The sequence below is a fragment of the Pogona vitticeps genome, chromosome 14 (genome assembly GCF_051106095.1).
Source record: "Pogona vitticeps strain Pit_001003342236 chromosome 14, PviZW2.1, whole genome shotgun sequence".
Lineage (NCBI taxonomy): Eukaryota > Metazoa > Chordata > Lepidosauria > Squamata > Agamidae > Pogona > Pogona vitticeps.
This window is the reverse complement of record NC_135796.1, coordinates 7,531,063-7,545,137: the sequence shown is the minus strand read 5'-3', so window position 1 is coordinate 7,545,137 and position 14,075 is coordinate 7,531,063. Positions and strand designations below refer to the sequence as shown.

Below are 14,075 nucleotides of genomic sequence, written 5' to 3'. Positions count from 1 at the left end.
TCCACTCTCCCAGTTAGTTTCCAAGGCTTACCAGGGATTTCAACCCTGGTCTCCAGAGTCCAAGTCTGTTACTCTATCCACTACACCACACTGGGTTTCTTATGATCACATGGCACAATTATTTTATGCTTCTAATATTTATATTTATTTTGTTGTAAACAGAAAATATTTAATTAACAGGAGTGCAATAATCAAAAAGTCATGGTAGTGCTCCCTGAGTTAATTATGCTTAGAATCATATCCTTGTCTTTATTTTGTCCCTTGGTTTAAACGACTGCTCATTCTCTCAAATATTGTATGAACAATGGAAAGTGAATGCCCAAAGAAGCTCAGATGACAAGGTGCCTTTCATGTCTTCTGACATGCAATTTTATGGGAAATTACAATTCCCATAAGCCCCCAAAAGCATGGTCCACAGTCATGGACTGGATATGCGTAGCCTGGAAAAGATCTAGAAGTGATACAATAGCTATCTTCATATATTCAAAGAGCCATCACATAGCTTGTGGAGCAAGTTTGGTTTCTGCTGCTCTAAAGGATAGAACTAACGGATTCAAATTACAACTAAGTACAGAATATCTATATGCACTGTCAATGGAATAGATTGTTTCTCACTGGAAAGGTATAACAGAGGTTGGATGGCTATCTATCAGAGATGCTCTATTTGTGGATTTCTGGGGCATGGGCCACTTTTTAAAAATAACTCTACAGTTCCATTAGTCTATCATTTATCTGCCATCTGCCAAATGAAGAATAGTGGCAAAGGGGCATAAAAAGTGCTCGTTTGTTAGCTCCATGCTATTACCCCGCCCCTCCCTCCTCCCTGTCAGAAAGGCCACTTTTCCTAACCTAAAATGTCCCAAGGAGGCCAGACAAACAGCACTGGAATGCTGCTGAACAGCTGTGCTTTGCTGTGATTGTCCTCCATTACAAGCAAATGACAAACAGCTACCATTTGTTCAATACGAAAAAGTAAATTAAAACTGCCCAAGCCATGTGGCTCCAGTAGATGGATGCCCATTGTTGTCTGCCTGGCAAATAGGAGGCTCTCATTTACTTAACTAAAGAGTAACAGCTTGAAGGGTGTGGAGCTGGAAAAAAAAATTGAAAGTGGGGGAGAGGAGGTAACACCTATCCTTAGAGGAAATGTAGGAAAATACCAGATTTCCTCTTCTTCTCCATCAGAAGCATGCAAACTTTTAAATAGTTCTTGCTAAATTCAAGAGTAATGTAAGAGCCATTTCCTATAACAGTCGTCCATGGAGGACAAATTTATGTAGGAAACATATTACCCAGGTGTCCTGTGAATTTCACACTGCATGACTATATGTTTCAGGGAGGGCCACAAATGGCTGCTTCCCTGTATAAACTTCTGTTTAAACTGGATATATTTCCACAATAAAATATGCACCTTTTGTACCAGTTTTCTTCCAAAATACAAACTGTTACTGCATTTTGAGTACAGAAGTACATCAGAGTATTTAAAGCACCATGTATTTTGAAGAATAATGGTGTTCCACTAGGCACTCTAATCCAGGATTTATGTTGGTTCACCTTAAAATATAGACTGAACAAAATTTCCCTCCATTGCCAACATTCTCTGTTTTCTTTGTCAACATCCTGAGATATCTAGCTCCAGCTCTGGTGCTAAAGAGAAAAAATGGAAGGAAACATGCTGATCATTCTGCTCAGCTTAAGAGGTGTTCATCCAGACATTCAAAGCCCAGGAAAATATAACAGCAGTTTTCAGCATCCTGGACTTGATTACCAGAAACTAAAACAACACAAAACACATAATTCTGCCAGTTATTAGTGGCCCTGTAACAAAACACATAAAACCATTAGTTTCACACCTGGTATTGTAAATACTTCTTTATGAGGGAGGATATTTTTAAAAGATGCAGAGAGCATTGCACCTTGTTTTAAGGAAAAAACACAAAGTGAGTAGGCATTCCTAATGTTGTCCCTATCTTCAAAAAAAGGGCAAAAAAGAGGAACCTGGGAACTACAGGCCAGGCAGCCTGACATCAATCCCAAGCAAAATTCTGGAACAGATCATAAAGTGGCAATTGAGCAAGCACCTAGAAAACAATGCAGCAAATAACCAGAAGCCAACATGGATTTGTCAAGAACAAATCCTGCCAAACTAATTTGATCTCATTTTTGATCAGGTCACCTCCCTGATAGACAGAGGGAATGCTGTAGACGTAATATATCTTGACTTCAGCAAAGCTTTTGACATTGCCCCATGAGGGTTGGATAGATCAAGTGCCAGGTAGATGCACAATTGACTACAGTATCGTACTCAGAGCGTGATGATTAATGGGATCCTTCTCTAACTGGGAGGAGGTAATTAGTGGGGTACTCCAATGTTCAGTCCTGGGCTTGGTACTCTTGGTACTTATTGTATTAATGACTTGGATGAGGGTGTGCAGGGAATGCTTGTCAACTCTGCAGATGATACCAGATTGGGTGGAATAGCTAATATCCTAGAAGACAGAAACAAAATTCAAAATGACCTTGATAGGATGGAGCACTGGGACAAAAATAACAGAAGGAAATTCAACAGAGAGAAGTGCAAAGTACTCCACATCAGAAAAAGAAACTATTTGCACAGTTACAAGATGGGGAATACCTGGCTCAACAAAATTACAAGCGGAGAGGCTCTTGGAATTGTCGTAGATCACAAGCTAAATATAAGCCAACAGTGTGATGTAGCTACAAAAAAGGCAAAGGCTATTTTAGGCTACATTAATAGAAGTATAGTTTCCAAATCCCGCAAGGTGCTAGTCCCCCTCTATTCAGCACTGGTTAGGCCTCACCTTGAGTATTGAGTCCAGTTCTGGACACCACACTTCAAGAAAAATGCTAACGAACTGGAACAGGTTCAGACAGTGAAGAGGATGAACAGGGGGATGGAAACCAAGCCTTATCAGAAAAGGCTTAAAGAACTGGGCATGTTTAGTCTTGAGAAAAGAAGACCGAGGAGTGATATGATAGCACTTTTCAGGAGGAGCAGGATATGTTCTCAATCATCCCAGAGTACAGGACAGGCAACAAAAGGCTCAAGTTAAAGGAAGCGGATTGAATATCAGGAAAAACCTCCTGACTGTTAGATCAATACGACAGTGGATCCAGTTATCCCGGGAGTTGGTGAGTGCTCCAACACTGGAGGCATTCAAGAAAAACTTAAGATAATCACCTGGCATATATGCCTTCATTGGATTCCTGCACTGAGCAGGAGGTTGGGCTTGATGGCCTTGTAGGCACCTTCCAACTTCTTTTTTCCGATTCTATGATTGCTACATGAGAGTGCAGCAAATGATCCTGTGTTGGCATAGCAAATCAGCATTCTATAACTCTGTGGTTCTCAATCCAGGTGTTCTTGAACTAAAACTCCCAGAGACCTTCACCAATAGCTACAGGGCCACTAATACAGTTGTGTTCAAAATTATTCAACCCCCAATGCTGTAAAGGGGTTTAGGGACTATAGTGTACATTTGGAATTGTATTCAGAATGAAATCCTACAAGGACGTTTTAAAGAACCAAATGCAACTAAAATAACATCAGTTGTTTATGTAATACAGTAGTAAATGTTTCTTTTGTGGTTTCTTCATTGCCACAATTATTCAACCCCTTAAAGACTACCACTCTGAAGAAGAGAGGTTCATTCAGGTGTTTTCGAACAGGTATTGAAAACACCTGTGGATGTCACCGAGCACCAATCAAGCATAATAAGCACCAATTAGGCAGCTTTAAAATGACTGTGATACTCAGCTCCTTCTAGACATTTACTGGTGTGGTTACAAACATGGTGAAGTCAAGAGAATGGTCCAGGAAGACAAGAGAAGAGGTGATTTGTCTTCACAGGAAGGGCAATGGCTATAAGAAGATTGCAAAGAAGTTAAACATACCAAGAGACACCATAGGAAGCATCATTCACAAATTCAAGGCAAAGGGCACTGTTGAAATGCTACCTGGTCGTGGAAGAAAGAAGATGCTGACTTCGACTGCTGTGCGCTACCTAAAGCGTAGAGTGGTGAAAAGTCCCCGTGTGACTGCTGAGGAACTGAAAAAAGATTTGTCAGATGTGGGTATAGAAGTTTCAGCTCAGACAATAAGGCACACACTGCGTAATGAAGGTCTCCATGCCAGAACCCCCAGGCGCACCCCCTTGCTGTCTCCCAAGAATAAGAAGAGTCGACTGCAGTATGCCAAAAGTCATGTGGGCAAACCACAAAAGGTGTGGGATAGTGTTCTGTGGACTGATGAAACAAAATTAGAACTGTTTGGGCCCATGGATCAACGCTATGTTTGGAGGAGGAAGAACAAGGCATATGACGAAAAGAACACCTTGCCTACTGTGAAGCATGGCGGAGGGTCAATAATGCTTTGGGGCTGTTTTGCTTCTGCAGGTACAGGGAAGCTTCAGCGTGTACAAGGTACCATGAATTCTCTTCAGTACCAGGAGATATTGGATGAAAATGTGATGCAGTCCGTCACACACCTGAGGCTTGGGAGACGTTGGACCTTTCAACAGGACAATGATCCCAAGCATACCTCCAAGTCCACTAGAGCATGGTTGCAGAGGAAAGGCTGGAACATTTTGGAGTGGCCATCGCAGTCACCAGACTTAAATCCGATTGAGAACCTCTGGTGGGACTTAAAGAAAGCAGTTGCAGTGCGCAAGCCTAAGAATTTGACTGAACTGGAGGCTTTTGCCCATGAAGAATGGGCGAAGATACCCGTAGATCGCTGCAAGACACTTGTGTCAAGCTATGCTTCACGTTTAAAAGCTGTTATAACTGTAAAAGGATGTTGTACTAAGTACTAAGATTGAATGTCACTTGGGGGTTGAATAAAAACTAATAATGATGTGAGCACAGAAAAGACATTTGTGGTTATTTCATTATAAACTTAAGGTTATATTTCTCTGACCTACAAGTGCCTCTTTCATGTAAATGTAAGCAAGATGACTGAATGATCAAAATCAATGTCAAAATGGCCAAAACATTCAATTTCAGTGGGGGTTGAATAATTTTGAACACAACTGTAGCTGGCCAGGATTTCTGGCAGTTGTAGCCCAATAACATTTAGGTACCCAAGGGTGAGGACTACTACTATAAGGTAATTCTAAAATATATGCGCAGCTCAAACAAAAAATTATAACTTCTGAATTGAGCTTCAGATCAAGCACAGTTGTAGCAGACAGTCTAGTCTGCTCTTCTTCTGCGACAAGTCTGGGGATGTTGTGGCAAAGGGTTTTTGAGTTATGCATTTAAAAAAAGTAAAACTGTTTTACCACGGTAGAGAAATCATCATCATGTGCCATCAAGTGAATTCTGACTTTAGTGACCATTTTTCAGGGTTTTCCAGGGAGAGAATACTGAGAAGTGGTCTACCATTCCTAGGTGACTCTAAATGTCCCCGAATTTAAAATAGGCTATATAAATTAAAAAGATTGATCTTGCTTATCTTGAAAGAGAATGGCGTTCCCCTCCCACTTCTTTATTTGGAAAGAATCCAGGTTGCAGGGGCTGAAATATGAATCCCAAAAAAAGGCCTTTCAAAAAAAGAAAACAGTCACTTTGTTATAAAACTGAGCATGTGTGGTATACACTTGCCAGCAGGAGCTCTGCAAAATAAAACATTGTGTCCATCTGTAAGTGGGATGGAAGAATTATTTAAGAAAACATTATCTCAGAATTTCTGAAACCAAAGTCTCCTTACATAATCAGCTCCAGGTCTGGGGGAAATTTTCAGGATGCAATTAGCTGACTCTTAGCTAACCTTTTAACTCCTGCTGGTCAAACAGGCTAATTTATTTATTTATTTATTTATTTATTTATTTATTTATTTATTTATTTATTTATTTATTTATTTATTTATTTATTTATTTATTTATTTATTTATTTATTTATTTAATACCCCGCCTATCTGGCCCACCGGACCACTCTAGGCGGCTTCCAAATATAAAATCAAATAATAAAACATAGACAAATACATAATAATCAAACAAGAACAGCAGTAAAGATAAAAAAGAAAAATAAGAAAAAAATCAAGAGTTGGCTGGAGGGAAGGCCTGAATAAACAGCCATGTTTTTAATTGGGTTTTAAAGGTGCCCAGCGTGGGGGCCGCGCGAATCGCCGGAGGGAGATTGTTCCAGAGGCGAGGAGCCACCGCCGAGAAGGCCCAGTTTCGTGTCTTCTCCTTCCGGGCCTCTCTTGGCGTTGGGCTCCTCAGCCTCACCTCCTGATTCGCGCGGGTGATCCGGGTAGACCTTGGTGGGAGGAGGCGTTCCGCCAAATATCGAGGTCCTAAACCGTTTAGGGCCTTATAAGTAAGCATTCAAACTTTGAAGTTGACACGGAAACAGATGGGCAGCCAATGCAATGTGGCCAGCGTTGGAGAGATGTGTTTATATGTGTTTATATATGTTTATATATGGACTTTTTAATTGCTGAGAGAAAACGGGGTATCTATATTTGGATGGTGAAAGTTGTGTATATTTTAACTTTTTTTTTTGTAGTGTTGTCCAGTTTTACCTTGGGGAAGAGCACCTCATTTCGTTGCACCCACTTGTGAGCGCAATGACAAATAAATTTCTTATGTCTTATGTCTTATGTCTTAATCATGTTTATAAGGGGATTCTGTGTCTGGTTTTAAAAATTGAGACACAAAAATAATGCTCAAAACTTTTAAAAGCACAGATATTGAAAATATTTTTAAAAAACAATTTAAAATACAAAACAAATATTGAGAAACTCACTCATTTAGGCTTTGCACTTACTGCTGTTTTGCTTTGTGGCTGTGATAATCTCATTTGAGTTTAGCAGAGATTTGGTGCCTACATCCTGTCAAAGTCTCCATTCTCCCATCTTGTCACTATATAATCGCTTGGTAATTAAACAAACCAAAAATGTTATGTGCCATCAAATCACTTCTGACACGTGATGACTATATGGGTCAATGACCTCCAAAGCGTCCTGTCATTAATAGCTCTGCTCAGATCTTGCAAACCCACAGCATCTCATGTTAGGTCATTCTTTCTTCCTATTCTCTGTTGTATGTGTTGAACTCACTCATACTTTTGTTTCACCATTTCATGAAGTTCTTTAAAATATTTTAGCACTGAGACTGTAGCCACATTAAACTTCTATTTAATTCTGCATTTGGGTGTGAAGTTGTTAACTGATGAAAAAAGGAGTCAGGTTCTGGGATTTTCCCTTGCTTGATGTTGCTTTGTGAATGGTAGTAAATACAGTCGTGCCCCGCTTTACAATTGCCCCGCATTGCGACGAGACTGCATTATGACGACGTTTTTGCGATTGCAAAACGATGGTCTGAATAGGCTTTTTTCACTTTGCGATGATCGGTTCCCTGCTTCAGGAACCGATTCTTTGCAAAACGACGATTTTCCTACAGCTGATTGATGGTTTCATAAATGGCCGCTGGGTAAATAAAATGGCTCCCTGCTGTTTTCTGGGATGGATTCCTCGCAAGACAGCCACTGAATATGGCCGCCCTATGGAGGATCTTCGCTGGATGGTGAGTTTTTAGCCCACTGGAACGCATTAAACGGGTTTAAATGCGTTTCAATGGGTTTTTTATTTTCGCATTACGATGTTTTCATTCTACAGCGATTTCGCTGGAACGGATTAACGTCGTAATGCGAGGCACCACTGTACAAAAAAAGTATCCTGTGGACCATCCTGACTACTGCCACTGGTGTTTGTCAACATGCAAGCTGTTTTTTTTTTTTTTTTTTTGCTATGTAACGTTTTGTGTCCTTTTTCCTGCTAGCAACATTGGAATGAAATTGCGTAGCAATATCAGGCCACTTCTTGGTATTTTTAATTCTGGATACAGAAGCACAATATTCCATATTCATACATGAGGGGTTTTCTGAAGAACTGAATTTACTTATGAATCATGCTCTTAACCACTAATCAAAAAAAGCTCCTAGAAGTCACATGTGCCCCCCCCCCCCATTTCCTACCCCTGAACTACTTCCATCCCTCTCAGTCCAGAATTGAGGACAGGAACATGGGATGGTTTTGATGTTGAACGGCATTCTAATTCTCAGGTCATTTCATTTTAGTTGGGGATAGAAATATCTTCTAAATGCTTTCCCTAAGCTTCCAAAGCATAATGCTACTGCAGAGCAAATCCAAATCATACGTCCAACTACCAAGCTGAAGGCTGGGATTTCCATTCTTCATGCTTCCCAAAGAATGATGAAACACTCACCAGGGCCTCATGAATATAAAAGTATATTTTATTTTTGTTTCATGTACTGGCCAATGACATCCCCTGCCTTAAATTTATTACAAATTCTCTTGTTTTCAGGGACAGTACCATTTTCCCTACCTATGCATTTCCTACATACATTTTTCCTACACATAGATTTAGTCTGTTGCCCGATATAACCTGTGAATTGTCAGAGATTTTTCTGAGCAACCAAGAGATCTAAAATGTGTCCTTTTTTTAAAAAGGGGGTTTAAAAACATAGGGAGCTGAGATTTGGAAGAAATCAAAGCCAGTACATAACACAATAACCCATTCCAGATTTTTAACTCAAGTTTACAACTTAGCACCACCACATCTTTGTTTCCAAGGTCAGCGTCCCCTACAAAAGAAGTGTAACTCAAGATCATCAGCTCCCCAACAAAGAAGTAATAATTCAGATTGAGGCATCTGTGCTGTGAGAAATTAGAGGGCTCTGAACAGATGCATCCGTACCAGCCTCCTGGTGTTGTTGGAAAATTCAGGCATCATCTCTTTCTTCTTTTGGACAAGGATTAATGAGAACCTGGGATAGCTGTTCAACAGGAAAGCAAAGGCTGTGCACCTCATCCAACTCTGCAATTTATCTGGAGCTGACTATTTGCATCACTTAGTTCTGGGTTATTGTTTTTCCTCTCTCCCAGTTGGATTATGCTGTGACCTGGATCATTAATCTCCTCAAATAAAATAATAAAGATAGCTGGCATAAAAGGGGGAGAAAAATCCTTGGACTACCGCCAGCAACAAATTAATAAGTCTTCTGAGTACCTCATGTGCAGGAACAAACCTGTCCAGCTACACCTCCCTACCCAAACTTTCTCCCTCGCTTCAAATTTGAGATTTGAGTGAATAATACTAGTGGGCAGATTTCACACAGGGCTTTCTATCTGTCTTCACAAAAACAAAGGAAATGTTGATATGCACCCATGGCTCCCTGGTAATTAGCGACACGCATGGTGAACGCTGCTGATGAATAAAGCCATCTTCCCATTGAGTCAATCCTTCTACTGTCTTTATTTTGTGATATGAGGGTTTGTCGATGTCGAGATCTGCATTGTGAGGCTTCGACAAAAATAGAGTTTGGAGCTGGTTGTTTTTGAAGAAATAGAGCTCCAGGATCATGGGCTCTGTAGAGGTTATCAATTTGTTTAGACATGGTATGGGAAGAGCCTGGTTTTCTCCAGGATTATTGAGCAGTGCTGAGTAGAGACGAAATAGATGAACGGCCGGTTCTGTCGAAGGATGGTGGATTTGGAGATTGAGAGACTTAGCCATACGGATCATAAATTGGGCCTAAGTTTGGAAGTCTTCTGCCGGTGATGGTGGGTCGGCATCAACAAGGTCAGATTCTGATGAGGTAAGTAATACTGATGGCGTCTGAGGTCTGGATCCGTGATTGGAATAATCGGGATTGTGTTGGGAGTAGACGGATTGTTGATCGACTTCAGTGTCAATAGGTTGAGTGTCATAGTATTGACGTTTGTGGCTCAATGTTGATGGAGGCGGCATGTCCATGGACGTTTGTCGGTGTCAAGGATTTTCGATATCAAGAGATGTCATCCGAGTGTCCGTGGAAGTCATTTAATATGGTTGAACGTCGGTGTTGAAATCGGGTTCATAGTGATATCGAGTTCGATGGGTTGGTTCTACTGAGCGACGGAAATCGTCCATCAATAGAGGGACAGAATGAGTGTCCATGGACCAGGATGGATATAGAAGATCATTGATATCAGAGCCTGTATCTTGGTGATGTTGAAAAGGAGGTTGTTGATGTGCTGGTAAAGCAGTGGAATATATAGAGGCTGGAGATGCCGAGCGAGAGGAATGATTTCCCTTGTCTGGATTAGCAGGAAAATATCAGGATGCTGGAGCTGTAAAAGTCTTGCGTGTAGAAGAAAATTGCTCAACCGTCCTGGGTCTTTTAGGTGACAGGTAGGGAGCAGGTTGGAGTTGATGTGGGTCACGGTGATATGGCCGTTTCAACACCGATGGCTGTTGAGATCAAGGCCCACCATGAGAAGGTATGGCTGAGCTGGATAGAGCAACTGGCTGATTGGCGGTTGTGGTTTGTCCGGTTGAGCATTGGTCAGGGCAAATGGCAACCCGGTGAGAGTGCTGAACACGGCAGGTCTGAGCCAAGCGTGATGAAATAGACGACTCCAGGGACTGTTGGGGCCCATGTCTCTGAGGAGGTTGTAGTGGACGATCAGATGTTACTGAATAAGGTATGGTCTCTAGTTGTTGTTTGGAGTCGACCCTGTGAGGTGAAACAACTATGGAAGGGTTGCTTGAAAGAATAGTGTTGAGGATGAGAGGGGCTTCCGTTATCATCAGAAGGCAAACCAATAGAGATTGTTTTGGCATTTTTTGAGGCTGCTGAGAAATAACTACAGCTTTAGATTTATGCTGTTTAGATCTTTTAGGTGCAGAAGGCTCTAGAACCGAAGAGGCTTCGGTGGACATTTGACGTTTAGTGGAAGGCTTCGATATTGAGGATTTCAGTATTGAGCGCTTTGATTTATGGGTTTTTGAAGTTTTAGACGAAGTGGACAGAACATCGGAGTGGGATGGCGTGGTCGATGGACTTTTTTTTGAGGCTTCAGAAAGAGCCTTCTCCATTGCTTTAGTTTGAGAGGTGGCTTTACAAGGCAGTTGGGCCATTTTGGTTTGCTGAAGGGATTGTTCCCAAAGATGGAGTTTTAATAAATAAATTGAATAAATAAATAAATAAATAAGATGGAGTTTTAATCTGGATAAGCAAGAACGGAGGACTCGCGCTTGAAGTTCTTACAATGTGGGTAGGAGGACATCTGGTGTGCCTCTCCCAAGCAGAAAAGACACGTTTTGGGGAGAAAAAACGATGATTGGGGGTTTGTGCTGCGGCCAGAGGCTGAATGAAGTAGAAAAGAAAAAAGAATCTCTGATGATAATGAATTTGATCCAAAAGTTTTAATGAAAAGATTGATAACAGGAAGGTATCAAGAATAACCTCTCTTTCTCTTTTACTCAAAGAAACAGAACTAAGAGGCTCTCAATGTGGCGGTTGAAAGAAACTGAAAGGGGAGCCTTGGCGCCAAGGTACTTATACGAAGGGGGAGGGGCCTTATTCTAATATGTTTTTTGCTACTGCAGAACCTCTAGAACTTTCCAATGAGGCTCCGTGCAGGCACGGATCACTCCGGGTATGATTCACAGAGGCCACGAAGGAGAACAATGCTTACAGGACAACATCAGAAACAGACAAGAGCACATCTCTCTCATCGCCACGCCCACCCCATGACAGATAGTTGCTGTCACCATTAAAAATAAGCTTATCCAAAGGACAGAGGTCCAGCCTTATTCAAAGCACTATCCGTGGTCTTTCCCTTTCATTCAATTCTGTACACATTATGGAGGAAAAATAAAAATAAAATTCACTCATTAGCAAAAAGGGAGGGATGTAAATTTGATATTTTCTTACCTTTGATTTAACAGCAAGGATGATTTTCGGTAGAGCAACCACAAGGCATTTCAAAGCAATGGTGAGATATTTGAGTACAAAGTCAGTGATTCCCACAATCCACATCAGATCAAAGAAATCCAGCTTTTCAAGGTTGGGTTTCAGAAATATAAGGCTGGAAAAAGCAAGGTCTGCACATTGTTAATCTGACTAGTATTAATCAGACTGGCCATACCACTTGTAAATCCCCCCCCCAAAAAAAACTATGCACACCAATCATGCTCAAAGACATCTGATGGCCTATCAGAATCAAGCATTGGGTTCAAAGTACACCTAAGGATTCTTGGCTATTAAAGTACAGTAGTATCAAAGTGGCATAGCAGTGGTGTAGGCTTACTTTCCCGGTGCTGTTGCTTGGTTATGAAAACAAATAAACCTCTGGAAGCTCAGAAAACCAGTGCCATTAACTATAAATATATCTGTGGAACACACTTTTGTCAGTTTGATAGCACTTTAGCTGTCAAGGTTCTATCTTATGAAATCCTTGGATTTGTAGTTTGTTGAGACACGTAACTATAGTTGAACATTCTATTATTTATTTAAACCATATGCAAGACATCTCAAATGCATCAGGTTGCCTTACTTGACAGAAGAACAATGCTTCTAACAAGCTAGAAATCCAGAAATCACTGTAATTTTCAGCCCTTCCCACTTCGTCTCTCTTGCGTGGGACTTCACCCCATGTGAACACACAACTCCATCCCCACCCCCGTGTGCTGGGTTCCATCATGACTGAAACCAAAGGGGTTGAATGGAGGAGGAAGAGAGCTATGCAGAGGAAGATGGAGCTGCGCACACCCAGCTTAGAGGGAACCTTGCCAGGAATCCATAGCATAGTTCCCTGGCTGTTAAATTAGTATCAAAGTGGTAGAGAGCAGTAGTGTAGATTTATTTCATGACATCTAACAACTGGACATCTGGGCTCTTCCGAACTTTATATCTGCCAAAGAGACAGAATTGGTGATACTAAAAGAAATTTTTGGGAAACAGAAAATCTTTCACTGTCCATGTTTCTTAGAAAGAGAGAGAAAAAAAATCAATTTTCATAAATGTACAGTTCACAAAGATCAGATCAAATTACCATTACCAAGTTGCTTGAAATCTGGTTTGCAGGTGTGAACCTGCCTCTGCTAACAAGCTAGTTTCTTATCAGCCACAAACTTAAGGTCTTTTATTGCCTTACAAACTCCAGCTTGTTTAAACAATGGTTTGTCATTATGTCTGAAATAGCACCTGAAGCTTGTCCCTGGCTTCCTGCCCAAAAAATAGCCTAGAAGAAGAGCTGACAAAAAGGTTGGGAGACAAACAATTCAGAAATAAGACAGACGTGGTTTTCTTTAGTTGCTTTCAATCTAATAATTGGCTGAAACAACAAATGATGGTCAACACAATGACTTGGCATATGAAAGTATTTGCTCGTCATGATGTGGCAAATTTCCAGAGATTGAAATGTTTAATTTTTTGGACTGGAATTCCCAGAATTCTTCAGCCAGCATAGCTATACTGACTGGGGCATGTTAACAGTAGTAGTTTAAAAAACAAATCCTTTCAGTATCTGAATGTACCTAATAAATACACTATGATGTCTCAAGAGATGCAGGTTTATCATGACAAAAATAAATCAAGGCAACCCCATAGCCAACATACGTTCTAATTTTTAGCCCCACTGGGTGGGGTTCTGCCTTTCACACATGTGGCTTTGTCCCTGCATGCACACACAATTCCCCCCCCCCCGTGCGCTGGGTTCCATCACTACACAGAGAAGAGAGCTGCACAGAGGGAAGCGAAGTTGCACGCACACATGCCCAGCTTAGCGGGAACCTTGCCCATGTCTCATGCACTCCTCCCATCCCTCTATATTTGGTGTCACTGTCCAATACAAGGTGGGCTTGGCAAACAGAATACTAGAAGCTAAAACCTTAAACTTTTTAGTCTTATTCCTAACCATGGAACCTTTACTAGATATTTTATAACCATTACTTTGTATAAAAAATATTCATTGCTAAGTGTAATGGTATTTTAATTTTTATATAAAGTCTTCTATTGCTGTGCATCCTATTTATGTGTTGTGCACTATTCTGCATCTCTTTGGAGAGTAGAATGGCATATAAATGAAAATAATAATAAGTGCTAGATATGGTTCCAGATGTACCAACTGTAGGAGATTCCTCCATGCTCACTGTAAGTGTTAGTAGGTAATCATGCCAAAGCAAATTAATAAGCAAGGGTAGAAAGAAAAATTGAAACATAAGTACTCACAATATATGCATAGAACGGGTAAAATTAAA

At 40.8% G+C, this 14,075-nt stretch overlaps 1 protein-coding gene across 13 annotated transcripts in view; it reads right to left on the bottom strand.

The window, feature by feature from the left end:
- Positions 1-14,075, bottom strand: part of RNFT2 (ring finger protein, transmembrane 2) — a 58,426-nt gene that overhangs the window by 34,345 nt on the left and 10,006 nt on the right. For 11 of the 13 annotated variants that reach the window (XM_078381635.1, XM_078381640.1, XM_020813605.3 and 8 more), the window contains one exon: positions 11,749-11,902. In XM_078381635.1, the coding sequence (XP_078237761.1) occupies positions 11,749-11,902 (154 nt within the window). Of the gene's footprint in view, positions 1-10,091; positions 11,179-11,748; positions 11,903-14,075 lie in introns of those variants that run through there. The other 2 variants (XM_078381641.1, XM_078381638.1) reach the window with 1 other exon arrangement.